The sequence below is a fragment of the Athalia rosae genome, chromosome 3, assembly GCF_917208135.1.
Source record: "Athalia rosae chromosome 3, iyAthRosa1.1, whole genome shotgun sequence".
Lineage (NCBI taxonomy): Eukaryota > Metazoa > Arthropoda > Insecta > Hymenoptera > Athaliidae > Athalia > Athalia rosae.
In genome coordinates, this window is record NC_064028.1 from 4,588,755 (window position 1) to 4,605,918 (window position 17,164).

Consider the following 17,164-nt stretch of genomic DNA (forward strand, 5'->3'; position numbering starts at 1 on the left):
GTATTCAATTCCGAACTTATCTTGCAGGGCGTATCGTCATACTACTGCCTAATTAGGTACACATACAACCAATCCTATAAAGGGAACAAATGCATAATAAATAATGCCCCAAATGCAGCGTTCCGTCAATAGCACATTGTGAAAATAATGGAACAAATTCAATTGTCAGTCGTTCGTGAAATTCGCAAATCTCAAACGCCGTCAACTCGTCAATAGATTCATGAATGAATCATCCAAATATAAATACAATAATCGGTTCGCTCATCAAGTTCGCTTAATCCAACTGTCTATGGTAACAGCTATTGAATCATGTTTACCTTATAAACGTGCTCAATATGTGTGATTACCTAAAACGGTTATAATCCTCAACACGCGATTGGTGCAATAAAAATTCCCAGCCAAAGTTGTTATATCCACGCTCGACCCTATCAAATATTAACAAATATTGCAGCTCCAGGCTCTATTTGATTTTATGAAAATACTCTCGTTAGTTCAATTTATGTCAAAACAATTCAGTTTCACCTGTACATTGAGCAAAATCCTTACAAAATTTTGCACAACGGATTAGTAGATAACGTTTAGTGGGTCATAGTTCAAAGCGCTTTTTCCTTTCAGCGACCATGCCCACTGCGGGAAGTGGGGGGTGAAGAGGATGATTATAGGTCGGCGTGGGTGTTGGAGGCAGGCTGCGGCAGCTCCTGCCAGACCATCTCACCGAGGGAGACCTCGTCAACTCTAAAAACAAGAATGTTTGAATGGATAAATAATGATACAGTTCGGTAGAAACCGATGAACAATAAATGTTGTGAAAATGACTGACCTGCAACGGAGAGAGCTGTGGGTTCCGGGGTGAGGTGGGATGTGTGACGAGTGTTTGGACGGAGGGTGTATGTCTCCTGGTGTTGCTGTTTTTCACCTTGCTTGCTCTCCTGCCACCAGGTGTCCCCGCCGCTAATTCGCATCGTTGTTGTGCCACCTTTTGTTATCAAATTACCCGGTAATAACGCATACCCATTATTGCATGTATTTTTATCAAATTTCCATTACAATACCATATACGGTTAGTAAAGAGGTGCCATCGCGTTAGCAGAGAGTACATATTCCAATGCAGACAAAAACCATAGTTAGAAAAAAAAAAATAACTGGAAAAAACGTAATAGAATTAAGAATATGTTCATGAGAATCGAACGGAATTCTGGCTCTTGGTGACGTGCATTATACCATGGGGAAGAAAACATTTCAATTTGAACTTTGCTCTCACCATTTCTAGCTGTAATAACTGCAATTATTAGTAGCAAAAAAATTTAGTCATATATTTATGATGCGATAAATATCAGTCATTAGTCGATCCCATCTACAGTCTACACCTCAGACATCTTTTCTCCTAAACAATTCCTGTGCAAATAATTATTTGGTACAATATCGTGACATCACATGTGTTGTTAGTATCGGTTACAAGTGCTGTTACAAGATGAAGTTTCAATCAATTTCATTACAGACGCACTCCAGAAAATAAAATAAATAATGTCTTTTCCATGCAACAAATGAAAGCATGTATCTATTCTACTTCACATCATGATGTTGAATCCTTTGGTTTTATAACATTTCCAAGCATTTGTGCTGAATTTTATTTGGAATACAAACAAAATCAAGCATTTATGCTGAATGTTATTAGGGATACAAAAAAAATCAAAATCAAATTCCACCACCACTTCTTTGCGGTATAGCCCATGTCTTCACGTGTCTTCTGTACCTTGATACTGATGGGGCAAGCCGCTCCTGGGCCTTAAGCTGTCCCAAAGAGGAGAAGTCAGACTGTTACGGTCTTGATTTGTTTGCCCCAAGTTAATCTCTTTCTTTTCTTGATTTGATGAATTGGAATTACATCCCTGCCTCATAAGGTCGTTGGAATATGGCAGGGAAATGGATTTTATTCTTTCAAGTTTATAAGAAAATGGGCCCGGCTTGTCGACGGATAACAATTTTTGTAGAGAGGATGAGCTCTTGGGACGTAAGCTAACTAGTTTTGAGTCCTCGCTACTTGCTCTGAGAACCGGCTCGTGACTACTTCTTATTTGCTGTCGAGTATATGCTGGGGAGTAGTCTAACGATGGGGATTTTGATGGCCCGCCTGATGATTGACGAGGGGTGTCCCCATGCTGTTAGTAAAATATTAAAACTGTGTCAGTACGACGGACGTGAGTTAACTCAGTTAAACTGCAGGTTGTACTACAACCACGTGCAATTACATCTTATGGCATTTAGGAAAAATATGTCATAGCTGAACAGATATTTTATTCATTCACCAAATCAGAGAATCATGCGTTACGACGAGCATCCATCAATGAGTAGAAAAAATTAATCGCGTGGCCAATTAAAATAATAGTACCAGTAACAGTATCAGTATCAGTTCCTTGACTCAAACGTTGTGAAAAGGGGATAACTCGTGCGATTTTGAAATTCTCGTTAAGGCACGAAAAAAAAAATAATTAAAATCGGTGCGGAAGCCCATAAAACACCATAAATATGCAATTGCAGCGAGTTAATGGTTTAGTACCTTTTATTTTTGTTAACCACATAATATCTATTATTTTCAAACATAAGGTAAAGCGAAAATATTTGCAAATGATAAAATAACGGATAGACGTTTATTTACCTTTAGTTGCTGTTGCAGTCTATGAATTTCTTCCCTCTGCTGGGCTATCTCGTTGTCTCTGCCCCTTAACAGCTGAACCGATTCGTTGATCTCGATATCATTAGTTTCAGAAACGATGTGTGCACGAAGTTGTTTATTTCTCGCGTCAAGTTGTAAGATATGTTGTTGAGCTTGGGCTAGTTGTTTTGCCAAAGAACCCACTCTTTCTTCCAGTGCAGCAGATTCCACGCATTTCGATGAATACTTAGAGGAGAGAGAAAGAATTTCTTGCTTTATCTCTTCCATTTCTTCTCTAAAAATAATAACAATGTCAGCGCCATCCTGAAAGACTTAAAGTTCTACTAAAATTTTCGTTATTACAATTTCGATCAATACTTACTCATGCTCTTTATGTAACGCGCCGATATCTTCCCGAGCTTGCATTTGCTTGATGAATTCCTGTTTGAATTTAGCGATCTCTTTCTGAACCTCGTGTTCATGGGCCTTCCTCATTGCGTCCAAAGCAGCAAGAGTAGCCTGGGTTTCTTCTGACAGAGCTTGCTCTTTCTCAATCCTCAAGCTTTCAAGTTCCTGTCTATGTTTTTCCTCCATCTCAGAAATAATTCTTCTGTGAGAGTTTTCCATTGCCAATAATCCCTTTTCGCACAATCCTCTAAGCTGTTTGATCTCTTCCTTGTACCTTTTGCGTGTCTCAGCATCGGTGTCGAGTTCCGCACTTATGGACCTTTGATACGCGGCTCGTAACTCGTTCACATGAGCCGAGTGCTCGGAATCCATTGCATTCAGTCGATTTTCCAGTTTCCTGGCTCTCTCTCGAAGTGTAGCAGCTTCATGCTCATACTGGGAAGTGAGCGAGTATCTTTGATTATCCAATTCACCCTTGATATCTATGAGATCCTTTTCCTGACTCTTTCTGAGCTCCTCCAACTCGTTGTTATGTTCGACGCTTAATCTTTGGATTGTTTCATGTAACTGGTTACACTTTTTACAGGAATATCCCTGTGCATAATCGCTTAGTCTCTTGACGCGTTTTCTTAATTCCGTACACTTCTCACAAATATTTGGCCAATCCCAGTTGGATGAACTTGATTTAGTCCAAGCGTAGTTGTTTTCAATTTTATCCCCACAAAGACATCGATCCAGAGTCGCAAGATCCTCTTCAAGATAGGCCAGTGATTGACCAATACTTTTTAATTGTTCCTTCGACTGTTGTTTCCCAAATATTTTTTCGTGGCAATCTTTCGAAAACTGTTGATACAAGTATTTGTATTCGGCATCCATGTGTGGATGGCTTTCGTAATCGTAATCGTCATCTATCAGCTTGGAGAGAATATCTTCATTCTCAATTAGACTAGATACAAAAGTCTCACCAGAATAAGTGAAAGTGAGTTTAGAATTTTCCTGTAGAGTAGCAATCCTTGCATCAACTACAGCTTTCTGGGCGATAATATCCGCAAACTCTGTTAACATTTGTCTCGACTCGTACTTGGACTCGAGAAGCGGCTTGTTTCTCTTCATTTGCGATAAAGAATCTTCATAGGCTCTTGAAAGTTCATTGATCGAAAATTCCATTTCTTGCCTCAACTTTAATTGGGCTGCATCAGCCCATGCTTCTAAATTTGTTCTTTCTGCATCGTCAAAATTTAGACACAAGTCTGAAACGGACGTGATATTTTGTTCGTAATCTTGTCCGCACTTTGTCATCACATGGGAGACTTCCGACTGCACAAGCTCCTTACTAACGGTTTCCTGAGCAAGGGCCCAAGCCTCACGTATTCTTCTGTCCTCCAGTAATTTTGTTGTACCGGTATTAATTATTTGTTTGGTATGATCCTCCTGTTCTGACATACTCAATGTTTCAGCAGCCAATGCATTGGCTAATTCCTTTAATTTTGACTCTTTATACTTCTCTACTACTTCCGAGAGTTCCTTCTGCTGGCGAAGAAGGTAACTAAAACTTTCGCTACGTGCTGCTAAAACATCTTTCGAAGTTTCAGTGGTTGCAACACCTCCGACAAGCACTAACTTATTTGCTAACACTCTAGTGAGATACTGTACGTAACTCGTGTTTTGGTAGATTTTGGGCTTAGTTCCACGTACCTTACATTTTAAGTTTGAAATAAGTTGACTAGTTTCGACCAATTCGCTTAGAACGGCACACTTATCGAACGTCCTTTTTCCCATCGCACACTTTATCTGTTCAATAATTACAGATTCAAATGCTATTCTCTCCGCAATCAATTTGAGCTTTTCTTTCTCATCCAGTTTACCATTCTGCGCTAGCATGAGCCTTCTTTTTGTTAACTCGCTCATTTTATCTTTAAGAATAGATTCTAGTCTAGCTACAACTATACCTACTGACTCTGTCACCTGAGCACTCGCTTGATTCTTTTTACACTCGCCACATGAATCCAGGATATCATTAACCTCGCGCAGACACTTTTCAGCTTTTTCTTCTGCCTGCGTGGATCCCAAGCACCTTTCTAGTCGTCGTTTAGATTTGGCAACTGCTCTTTCTAATTTCTTCAACCTAGATAATATTTCCAATGAGATTTCGTTATTTGGGGTGATGATTTCGCTACACTCGCTCGAGTCTTTTTCAACATCACTGGTAACATTCTCAGACACCGCAGCTACCTTTGTTTCTAAAGTGCTAAGTCTTATGAGCACCTTCATCGGTTCAGAGCTGGTGGCACTGTCCAATGATTTCCTTCTGATTCTCGCTCTATCCAAACTTCTATTTTCCTTCTTTCTCTCTCTCTTTGGATTAGGACTGGACTCCTTAGAGTTGGTCTCAGCAGAAGCAAGCGCACTTCCACATTTGCCACGTTCAATGGCACATATTTTTGTCTCCAATTCCAAAAGTTTCTCTTCTAGTTCTTGGGATATTTGAAACGACTCTCTTCCCTTCAAAGACAAAGATCTCCGCTTATCCCGAGACTCAGCCTTGACCAGCTTTTGTTTCAGAGCGCGAACTTGCTTCTCACTTGCCGTCAATTTGTTAGTCAAATCTTGAATTCTGGCAGCCATCAATTGAACTTGAGCTTGATTATTGTCCTTACATCTAGCCGCGTCTTGCCTGTGAGCGAGAATTTCCAGTTCCAAAGCATCTTGCGTAGCATGTGCTTCTCGCAATTCTCTTCGCATTGCCCTGATCTCAGAAATCGCTTTTTCAAATCTACCTCTCAGTTCTTCATACTCATCTATCATTCTTTCTTTGTCCAATTCCGTTAAATCCAAGTCCATATCAATGTTTGTTAAATCACTAAGTGAATCAAAACTTCTGCCTCGTTCTCGTGCAGCAGACAATCCAGATCGTCCCTCCAGCTCTCGAACTCTGCTGTACAATTGTTCGTTTTCTTCGATGCCTTGTGACAGTCTATCGCTCAGCGTCGATATTTCGTTTTGCAAATGTTCAACGGTCATGTGGCTAGAAGATAATTCGTTTTTGAGCATCTCGCACCGTTCGGCAGTCTCTCTGAGAATGGCTTCAGTTTCTAATAATTTGCATTCTAGCATTTCTTTGTCTCTGTTATAAAGTTTTTTCACTTTTTCCAAATCTTCTAAATCCTTATTTCTCTGCTGCTCGATCCTTTGAATAGTCTTGAGCAGTTCGTCGACCTGTTTCTCTCTGATGGAAGCCTCAACTTTCTGCTGTCTCAACCGAGAAAGCTCTTTCTCAGCACCCGCAATCTCCGTACGAGCAGCGCTAAGCTGAGATTTCAAATCCTCAATTTCGTTCTCTTGGCGTTCAATTATGACTAGCAAAGTGCTTGGATGAGACTGATTCTGATCTAGCTGATCCCTTAGCATGCTGACCTGACTTTCCAATAATTCGACAATCAACGGATTGTCGGTTGTGTTCGTCAAACACCCATTATTCTGCAAGTGATTAGTGCTATGTTCTTGATCCTCTCCAAGTTCACAGCATGCCATCATAAGATCTTCAGATCTGACACTGTCTAGAGTGCTTCTCCTCGAAGAAGGTGGCGAACTTCTGCTTCTTTTGTAACCCCGCGATCTCGAGCTAGACCTAGATCTCGCTTTTACTCTAGACAAAGCTGTCCTGGTCAAAGGAGGTGAGGGAGGTAATTCAGACCATTCGTGATTTATTTGATCGGGCCAATTTCCCTTCAACGCCAGGGTCCACTCTCCATTCCTCGTGAGCGGTGGAGATATCGGCATTTCCGTCCAATCCCCGGACTCCCTCCTACCACCCTCGGACGCAGTTCTGTATTCTTCATCCGACGAAAAGAGAACCGATCGAGGGGTTACCGGAGTCGACGGTACTATGGACTCCCTTTCGCGATCGGTGATCGAACTGCGGATAATCAGACGACTCTGTATTTATCAATTTTTCATTTCATACGACGTAGCGGTAGACTTTCGATCGCTAAATCAATACTCACGTTGTTGGAGATTGAGGATTTGTATCTTGCTGATTCTCCTGGGGACAGGCGGATCGCGAATCGACATTGTTTTCCGGATCAGGTAAATTAGCGGCGTCCCCGATTGCGGACATCCAACTAGATCTGATGCCCGCGGTAACGGCAGACAAAACTGTTGTCCCCCGATCGTCCCACGTCTAAAAAAATAATAGAACCGATTTTTGGTAAACCCGTAGTAAAAAAGTTCGATTGAATTTAAGAACGTAGAACATAATACTGTCGCGCTTCTTGTCCCCGCGAACAATAACCACCAAAGAACAGCTGTAGCTCTCTGAGCCACCCTTTCATAAAATTAAATTACAAGTCATTCTCTTCCGACTCCGCATGTCAAGCCAAAGCTAATACTTTAAATTGAATTATGAGACAAGACCTCTGCAAGTCAATAACACTTAGCTATCTACATGCATGTCTGCTGTATTACATACGGTATATTTTTCATGAATTTTAATTTAACGTCTAGACTATAGGTAGGCCGACTCACCACAGTCTGAAATCCGTAATTTCGTGCAACCGACACCGGGGTAATAGCGGTGACCGTGTTCAGATCAATGACTCCATCCATAATGCCTTTATACTCTGCACTAGGATCTCTGTAGTACATTAATCCGCAACCACGTAAAACAAACCAATGCTTATTCCATTCCTGAGAAAATTCAAGAGTCGTGAGTGCGAAAAATTGATTCTCTCAGAAAATACGAAGATCTGTAACATCGTTTTTCGTACCTTGTTCGCGCCCTGCTTCATCAACCAGCCCTTTTTAATATTGAGTAGATCTTCGGCGGGCAAATCTACCCTCAATTCAGACGTGGGAGAGTATCTGGTGCCAGAAACGTCCAGACCACATCCATCGGGATCTCCTCTTATCTAACGGAAGTACGGGGGGTAAAAAAAAAAAAAAAATGGAGAGTAAATTTTTTTGTCTACCGACAAATGACTGAAGAAGTATTCGGAGGAAATTCTCACCAGTTTATCCTGATGAGCTGCGTTCGCCGCATCAACGACATCTCTGGTTGGTTCCGAGGTCCGGGGTTTGTTTCTTCTCACCCTTGGCTGAGTGAGGGATGCCGCGATATCTCTTAGCTTACCTTCCCTCTCCCTCTCGTGTTCGAGAAGTATCCTTCTGCAGGTTTCGTCGTTTTGAGAAGGAAAACAGACGTCTGGAGGGAAAAAAAAAACAGACGGAAGTTTAAGTATAAACGACGCGTTCAACTCACAGAGACTTTGTACGCGAGAGGTTTTCGAAAAACTTCCGAGCACGTAGTCTAAAAATACGGGTTTAGAGTAAACCCGTTACAAGAAACGTCCGATGAACGAACAAAACTGTTTCGTCTATAATCCTTTTGAAAATCTCTGTAAAGAAACAACAACGCGAAGACGCGGAAGACATACGTACTATTATAAAGATCCACGAAGAGATTGCGAACACGCGTTATATTACGTATATATCGCGAATGTGAATTTATTGCACGTGTATACCTCTACATTGCGGAAGAATGGCGCGTAATTTCATAAGGAATAGTCAGTCCCTGACTGGTATAAACGCGCGGGAAGAGTTCGCGTGAATCCCGCAGCGATCAAATGAAGTTGATAATTTTAATTCCAACTTATACTACTTCGCACGTAAATATACCTACCATGCATTCTACCTAGGGACTGATCACAAATAAGGGTTTATCGTTTCGCGCGGCGTACCGCGGAGAAAAACGGACGAAGCTTATTTTGAAAAAACGACTCACCTAATAACCGGGAGCAATAAAGTGATTACACAAATACTTAAATACTTAGGACAACTATACGTATACGCTCGTGTGTGTGTGTGTGCATGTTTGTACGTACACAGAACGTGAACTGACCTAATTTCTCCGCAGATTGTACGTTGGAGGTAGCGGCGGATCGTTGATCGTTTTGCTGATTCATTCTCCGCCTCGCCTTGTCGTCGGCCCTGAGTTTGTCCCTCGTAGGCGGTGAAGCACTGCTAGCCGGTTGATCTCTGTACTGTCTCGATTCCCCGGCAGGTACGATGGGTGGTTTTTCCGGTCCAACATTTTGCGTCGACGGCGAAGAAACGGCTGCAGAGGTGGTGGTGGTGGTGCCGGACGTAGCGCAGGTGACCGAGGTGGGAATACCGGAAGTTCCTCCGTTTACGTTACTCTGATTCGTCGTTGGGGTCGGGTACGACGTGGATATCCCGTTTTCCGTCCTCATCAAACTCGAAGAAGTCGTCGTCGTCGTGGTAGTCGTCGCGACGTTGGACGAAACCGGCGACGCGTGTGTACCGTTCATCGCGACGCTCTGGATCACCGCGACGCTCTTTGGAGAAGACAATTCGGCAGCGTCCGATATCCACGTTGAATTACTCACGCGTGGTTCCGACCTACAGCTGTTGAACCTCGGCCTGGGAGGGTTCGGTGTGTTGCCTGTGGGAGTTGGAAAAAAAAAAAAAAAATCGACGAGTTAGCATTCCCCAAAATAAAGACGGGGAAAACGATCGAAAACAAGCAAGACTCACTCCTGATACCCGGAGGTACTTGCAGAATCGTTGCCTGTCCGCCCGGAAAAGTTGCGTTTCTTTTGTGTCTCCCCTGAAACAAAGAGATCGAGAATTCGTGTAATGACGACAACGGCACAAGGGTAGGTCGGTCACGGCGAACTCGATTTCCCCCCGTCGTACGAACGGATCGAAATATCTGCAATAACATCGCGAACCTTAGAGTCCGCGAGAGGAGGCGGTAACACAACAACTTTTGCTGTATATATGCATCGAATCGCACCTTTAGCGGTAGAATTCACGCTCGAGATCGGATCATCGACACGCGGTTAAATAAAACAATATAATAACGCCGCGCACCGTCTTTCACAAGGTATGCACGGCTCGCGCGGATTAACTACATTTACGTATGCGTACGTTGCAACGTGTATAAAACCGCATTTACATTGCAGCTTTATAAGTTGCAAACTGCAGTCGGACGTTCGATCGTTTCTCCGTTACGAGCGCATGATATTTCTCTCGACATTGTTACAATATAACCGATTTTCTTATTTCTGTATATAGGGACAATATTTTGTCGTAGGTACGCCGTATGAGCCGGTGTTGCAGCGAGAGATAGATGAGGGATAATAGAAAAAGATATTTCAAGGAATTAGCGCGAACGGTGAAGTGATTAGCCGAGTCTACGAGGCAATTAGATCGGTCTTCTCGACCGCGGTATGAAAGCAGCGAAGCATAATCGGCTCGTTGCATGCACATAAGCGTGCACAGCGTATACTATACCTCATACATACCGATGTAACAATTATTATTCTTACCATTATTATTATCATCATCATCATCATCGCCACAAAGTTAGATCGTCGTATATATAATTACAACTATTTAAGAGTTCGAGGAACGCATCGCCTACAATCCCATTCCCTAATCAGAGCTTGAGTTGTGAAACGGTCGTTAAAATATTTAATTTCTTTATATCTTGTAACAGTAAAATCATAAAATGATTGTTCCGAAGGTGAAAATTTATCGAGCCGTCGGTGTACCGTACGCCGAATCATTTATACGAACGTAGGTGACGCGAATGAATGAACATTGTTAGAGCGGATCAGAGTAAGGATGGAACAAAAAAAAAAAAAAAAAAAAAAAAACGGAGAAAGACGAAGGACGAACGTACAACGGGATCGGGGATAAACCGAACGCGAAGAATGCGACGATGAAGCAAAAGAAAGAAAGAAAGAAAGAACGAAAGATCACAAACGAGATGAAGAATAAATGCGAGTAAAAATAAAAGGGCGAAAATTAAAATCGGGGGGAGGGGGGAAAAAAGGTTAAACACATTCAAACAGGTGGCACACCTGGGTACGCGGCGCACCTGTAATAAATTAACGATCAGCGGCAGCAATCTGTGACAAGGTGGTTAGATTTCCTCACACAACGGGCGTACAAGTTACGTAAAATACCCTAGAGCGGCACCTCGTCGATAGTTCGCGTTCCATAATGGCAACATCGTTCGATCTTGAAAGTAGGTACGTACAATAATATCTTCCAGCGGTGAAGATGCAGCAGAGGCAACGACGACGTTGGAATCGCGCGGTGCGATCCTCGATTCGTCGAGTACGCTCAGGTGCACAGAAATTACCCGTAGCCGATTTCGTTATTTCGACGGAATCGACTGTGTAAAATACGTGTAACGTATCAACCGACGATATTTTAATTCCGTTTCATTGCGGACGCAGAACCGTTTCAACGTTCAATGTCCGCGTGCGGCTCGTGTAAATCGCGAGCGCATTAGCATCTACATCGGCATCGAAATCGATGATCGGTTATCCGCGATCGTCGGCGGCATCCTCCTCCTCGCGCATCGGGTAGAAGACGAACCAGGCGGCCGATCAAGAAGCCGTACGTCAAGGAGAGACGATCGAAGATGTTGGGATTATGTAAACTGGTTGCGCAAACTCGGTAACGCTATTCGATCCACGCCGCGATTAGCGGGCAGACCGATCGCACGTACACGTACACGTACACGTACGTACGGAACGTACAATCCCCGCACGGTGTCCGCCTGTGCGCGAGTTATATTAAACGGCTTACAGAACCACCGATGATACTCCTCGTTCCAATTGTTTCTCGCTCTTCGTTCCAAATGCCACATGTACTACGAGATGAGTACCTTGTCTCTTCGTAGCACGTGTTTATGTAAGAAGCTCGCGGAGAGCGGAGCCTTTCCTCGTAACGTTGAATCTGCACAGTCGGGACTTCGGATACAATCGAAGTACGACGAGAAAAAAATAGCTCTTTTTCTTCAACGAATCGTAGGAAACTCAACCCTTGTGCGCTGCGGGTGAAATCCGTGGATTCGAAAATCTCTCGAGATCGCGGTTTATTCGTGAAAAGTTCGTAGTGTACACCCGGTTCGTACACGGATACGACGATATGTCCGTGTAACGAAGCACGCGTTCTTACGCGTTGTAACGTACTCACATACCTGACTACGTACGAACACAATACTATATGGAAAAGCGTCGTTAGTTGAGCAGAAATAAAACACGAGTCGCTGTCACATACGGTTTACATCTTATCGGTATACGGTATACCGATAAATTCCCCCGTGAACTCGTTTAATTTACCGCACAACAAACCAGCGCGTTAATCGCGATAATGAAATTACGTTTACTCGCGCGGACCTCCGAGTTATACACGTATACGTGTATATATATATATATACGTATACGTACCGTAATTGATCGCGTAATTGTGAATTGACGGGCAATTTAGCAACGGGGACAGAGATCGAGGATAAAAATCTACCATCGAGGAGAAAAAGAAAAAGAAAAAAAGAAAAGAATAGAATAGGACATCTGGAATGAAATCGGTCTTGCACGTGATACGTGAGTGTGTTAATTTATTTCGACACTAGAATTCATCCCGCTGTCTTCGGGACGAGATTCGGTCGCCGCGTTGCGGACGATACGTCCTAGCGTCCTTCGGAACCCCTCGACAAAACTCCGTGTAACAACAACGTCGACCGTAGTATATCTCATACGGCGCAATTACCCGCAGGATGTACCTAATGACTCTCCGCATCAAAGTTCAACGGTGTGACGCGAGCTTTATCATTCGACGTAAGGCGAGTGCAACAAGAAGAAACCGATCGGCAATAACGCCGAATCCGTTACGATTGCAGGTATTTCATTCGCACCGTGACCGAACGCGAGAAGAACGAGGGGGGGGCGAGCGCGGGTTGAGAATTTCTTTTAACGCACTCACCCGCTCTTGAATGAAATGCGGAGGGGGCGACGGAAAAAAAGGAACGAAGGAAGATGTTAATCGTACCTACACGTATGTAACAATAATAACAATCACGATAATAGTGTCTCTCACCTTGTTCCTCGGATAAACTTGTAGCACGTCGGCCCACCACCTTGTCTCTTCTCGACAGGTGCCCTTGACGAAGGTCACTCCCTCCGGAGCGGTAACCGCGAGACTGTAGGCGTGTCCGGTGATGTCCTCAGCCGCCGCAACCTCCAGGACACGAGTCATGTCGATCCTCGCCTGGGGAACCGTTTCTGGCTGTGTGTGTAAACGGGGAAGAGAGAGAGAAAAAAAAACGAAAGATTAGACAATTTTTAAACATCGTCAAAATTTTTTAAACGAAATAATACCGATAGGTTTACCGTCGTTCTCCGAGAGAGAGAAAAAAAAAAATCATTCGTTTCTCCCACATCAATCTACGCGGACGATGTAAAACAATTTACCACGCGCGCCGCGAGAGCGCCCGGAGGACGGGGTATAGTAAAAAATAAAAAATATAAAAAGGAACGGCAAAAACTGTAGAGGAAAAAATTAATGCGAAGAACAAGAAAAAAAATAGTCGCGGCGTCGTTGTGTCATATGAGATAATTCATAAAGCAGTAGAGTAGGTACCTATTTAGTTGGTTGTCATCATTTATCTTCGCGGTGTCACCTGGGCCGCGCGCAAAAAAAAAAAAAAAAAACAGAGAGATCGGAGGGAAAGAGAAAGAGAGTCCGAGAGGAGGCGAGAAGATTCGCCGCGCATAACTCTGTCCGCATTCCAAATTCTTTTTTTTTTCAATCCCTGTTATTCTTCTCATTCCATAATTTCTCCCATTTGATTTTTCCCCTACACATACGTATATGTGTACTTTTATCCTATCGTTATTCCAACCATCGCCGATATTTTCAGTTCGCGTTCTGCCTTTCACTGCGGACCAATGTCTTTGGAGGAGAAAATTTTTTCTCATTACTCTCCTCATTTTTTCAATACTTTTATTTTTTTTATTTTGTTTTTGCTTCAATACCGTTCTCGCCAATAGATTTGCAATTATTCGCGTCGCGTTCGTGTTCGAGGTTTTGTATTACGGGCTCCTATACGTATACTCGGTGTGCAACGGCGGCGGCGGCGGCGGCAGCAACGGCAGCAGTTTCGCAATCAATCATTCTTGACACTGGAACGGTTAGATCGTTCAGCACTTCGCTCGTCCCATCTTCATGATCCATCCGCGATCACCGACAATTCTCTCGTTCCTAATTACGGGATAGCGATGACTACGTACGCGTTCGAGGAGAGTAAAACGAGAAAAAACAAAATAAAGAAAAGAAAATAAAATAAAAAAATAAAAAAATAATAGGGAAAACGACGTCGGATTACACGTAACGTACGTTACGCTTACACGTATAGTACACTCGAGATACGCTGTTAGTTTTCTCCCGTCAGATCGGAGTTGATATTTTCAAAGTTCGCGAAAGCGTTAATTGAAAGTTGAGATACTGCAGGCCGTGCAATATCAACGCACACACGTAAGTCGGGACGGGGTATTACGTACATACGTAGGTACGTATATCGCTTTCAACCGGAGCCGTGTGTGGTCCGAGGACGCATCGCGGGTTCATATGGAAGAATGGAGTCGCGAGGGTTAAATAAAAGATAAGTTGGCAAAGGTGAACGTGTGTATGCGTGTACTTCGCCACAGTATAGAAAAACCCCACCGTCTATATAGTTATAGCAGTCGTACAGATATAATAGGTATAATACCTACGCGTAGTTTATCAACGCTCTCGTCTACGTGGGCAATAATTAACCCGTGCCCATCGCATCCGAGACGCGCCAAGAACAAATGGATGCACCTAGCATGCTGTTACCACCGTATAAAACCGCCCCAACCGCCTATGCGCGGCCATCCATCCGTTATGGGGTTCGTATGTACGTACGTATTATACGTATACCTGCGTTACATGCGTGTACCGAGTTTGTTGTATGGAAGAAAATTGCCTTCCCCACTCGAGGCTGGCTGTAAAATTACAATGTACAGCAATGGTGAAAATCGAAAATCCGCGCGTCCGACGAAACACCGCGAATCGATTAACGTTAATTGACGTTATTTATTGTACGTGCTCACGTGCTACGCAATTAAAAAAAAAAAAATAGTACATGGAGTGAAAAATGATGATGACAAAAATTCAAACAACAACAACAACAAAAAAGAAAGAGTGCGTCTGTTACGTCGAGCACCGCGGAATACCTCAGCATCTTATTTCGTACTTTTTCCCCCTCTTATTATCGATGCACGAGTGCGTAGCTTTTTTTTCAACCGATGTGCAGCAAGCTTCTGCAACGTGTAATACGACACGTGAAAGAATTCCAGATATCAATCACATCGTTACGAATGCCTCGTTGGGCGTTCTCGTCCGTGCGGGAGCCCTACGCTCGTTCAATCTTTGAATATTTAATTTTCTTGCCTAAGTTTTAATTTTAACGTTGATTTAATTTTTCCCTGTTTTTTTTTTTTTCTCTTTTTCTTTCGCTAATTAAATTTGAAAAAAAAAATGTCGTTTCGTCCGCCCGCGCGAGGACGACGTTTTATCCGACGTGTGAAAAGCGACGATGAGAAATAATGAAGAGAGTCGCGAGAAACTGTACGGAGGCCGTCGTGAGAATCGCCGTACGATGTTGCACGGGTGATGCGCGGCGTCGGACAGCGGTGGGAAATATCCTTCGAGGGGTACTGCTATGTATTTATTGCCTTACCCGGCGTAACGGATCGCGACAATTTACTAAATCATTCACTGAATCATCGCGTCGTGTGCGTGTGTCGCGGACGAATATTTTCGAAAACTCATCCTCGAAACGATCCATCGACTCGCTCGATTGAGTACACATCCAACAAATAAATTTAACGCAATTAGATACATGCGGCGTAAAGAACGACCAAGAAAGCGGTCGATGAAAAATTGAAAAAAAAATCACGCAAAGTTTTCTCTCGGCACGACGCGAATTTGACGATAAAATTTATCGGGTGGAGAAAAAAAAAAAAATGTAGGGGAAATTAATGTCGAATCTACGATTAGCTTCTGGCCGCGTACAACGACGAGTTGACGTTATTGTAGTGTACGCGTATCTCCGGCGACGCTGTACCGCTCGTAATTAAATTAATGCGAGATGTCTTTATTAATTGACCTCCGTTCCGGTTACAAATTGCAACTATTAAATGTTGCCTCCGAGCTTTCCTTGTCCCCCGAGTTCGTACACAACATACTTTTATTGTATATATATCTCTGTGTAGAAAATTATACATATGTACGTGTATCGCGCACACGGTGATATCGTCGCGTATGACGTATATCATGGAAACTGATGAAAAAAAAAAAAAAAAACAGAGAAAGAAATTCAATTCGTCCGGCGATTGAGTATTCTCGATATTCGAAGAGAACGAAATGTGCAGCGTTTTTTTCATCGCCCGTGCTTCGCTGAAATACGTATCAGTCAGATACTTCTCACAACTGATCGTTATAATATGTATATATTTTACCAAGGATACGCGTCGTGTGCATATAATTCGAACGCAAATTATAGAAACCTTGAACCGCAAACACGAGCGAAGATATACATCGTACAAGTACGTGTACAATACGTATAACGTGTATCGGAAACGAGAAGAGAAATAGATGGGACAAAAAAAGGTTGAAAAAAATTTCATGGTGAAATCGAGTTGGTCTCGTTATCGGGTAGCCGCGCGTCGATGTAGGTATGGGTGTACAATAATATAGTATAACGTGGCTATAACTGAAAAGCAGCCGGGGCGCTGATGATCGGCATGCGGTGGCGTAATTCTTCGACTGACGAAAAAACGCGAATCCAATAACGAAACGGGGGAACGATGAAATTATCTAATTTTATACTTTACGAGGTATAGATCTCAACGATATACCGGTGGATCGGAAGGGGGCACACGCCCGCGATTCTAATTACTCACGACGTTATTATGCCGCGCGAGGCGGCGTACGCGGTACAAAATATTCTTGTACAAAAGAAACGAAATACACGGCAAAGCTTAGGTGTATAGGCGATCGACGGCGCAGCCTGAAAATCTCGAGCACGTATTCGATCTAAAAATCTATTATTATCACCGTTATACTGTTATCGTTATTGTCGTTGTTGTCGTTGTCGTTATTGTTGTTGTTGTTGTTGTTATTGAACTGGTACAATTTCATGGAAATTCTTTCGTCGCTAATTTTATTGCATCAGCCGCGTACCGGGTCGCGCGCGGGCCCGGT

General features: G+C 43.1%; 1 protein-coding gene across 2 annotated transcripts in view; it reads right to left on the minus strand.

The window, feature by feature from the left end:
* Positions 1-486: 486 nt before the first annotated feature.
* The window catches only part of LOC105691691 (protein outspread), a 60,784-nt gene continuing 44,106 nt past the window's right edge, over positions 487-17,164 (minus strand). Inside the window, exons 4-15 of one of the 2 annotated variants that reach the window (XM_012410360.3) lie at positions 12,974-13,162; positions 9,614-9,686; positions 8,958-9,521; positions 8,068-8,261; positions 7,828-7,968; positions 7,586-7,747; positions 7,066-7,241; positions 3,036-6,977; positions 2,657-2,948; positions 1,754-2,159; positions 821-976; positions 487-735 (exon numbers count right to left, since the gene is read on the minus strand). In XM_012410360.3, coding sequence (XP_012265783.2) covers positions 587-735; positions 821-976; positions 1,754-2,159; positions 2,657-2,948; positions 3,036-6,977; positions 7,066-7,241; positions 7,586-7,747; positions 7,828-7,968; positions 8,068-8,261; positions 8,958-9,521; positions 9,614-9,686; positions 12,974-13,162 — 6,444 coding nt within the window. In that variant the 3' untranslated portion in view covers positions 487-586. The remainder of the gene's footprint in view (positions 736-820; positions 977-1,753; positions 2,160-2,656; positions 2,949-3,035; positions 6,978-7,065; positions 7,242-7,585; positions 7,748-7,827; positions 7,969-8,067; positions 8,262-8,957; positions 9,522-9,613; positions 9,687-12,973; positions 13,163-17,164) is intronic. The other variant, XM_012410362.3, reaches the window with a different exon arrangement.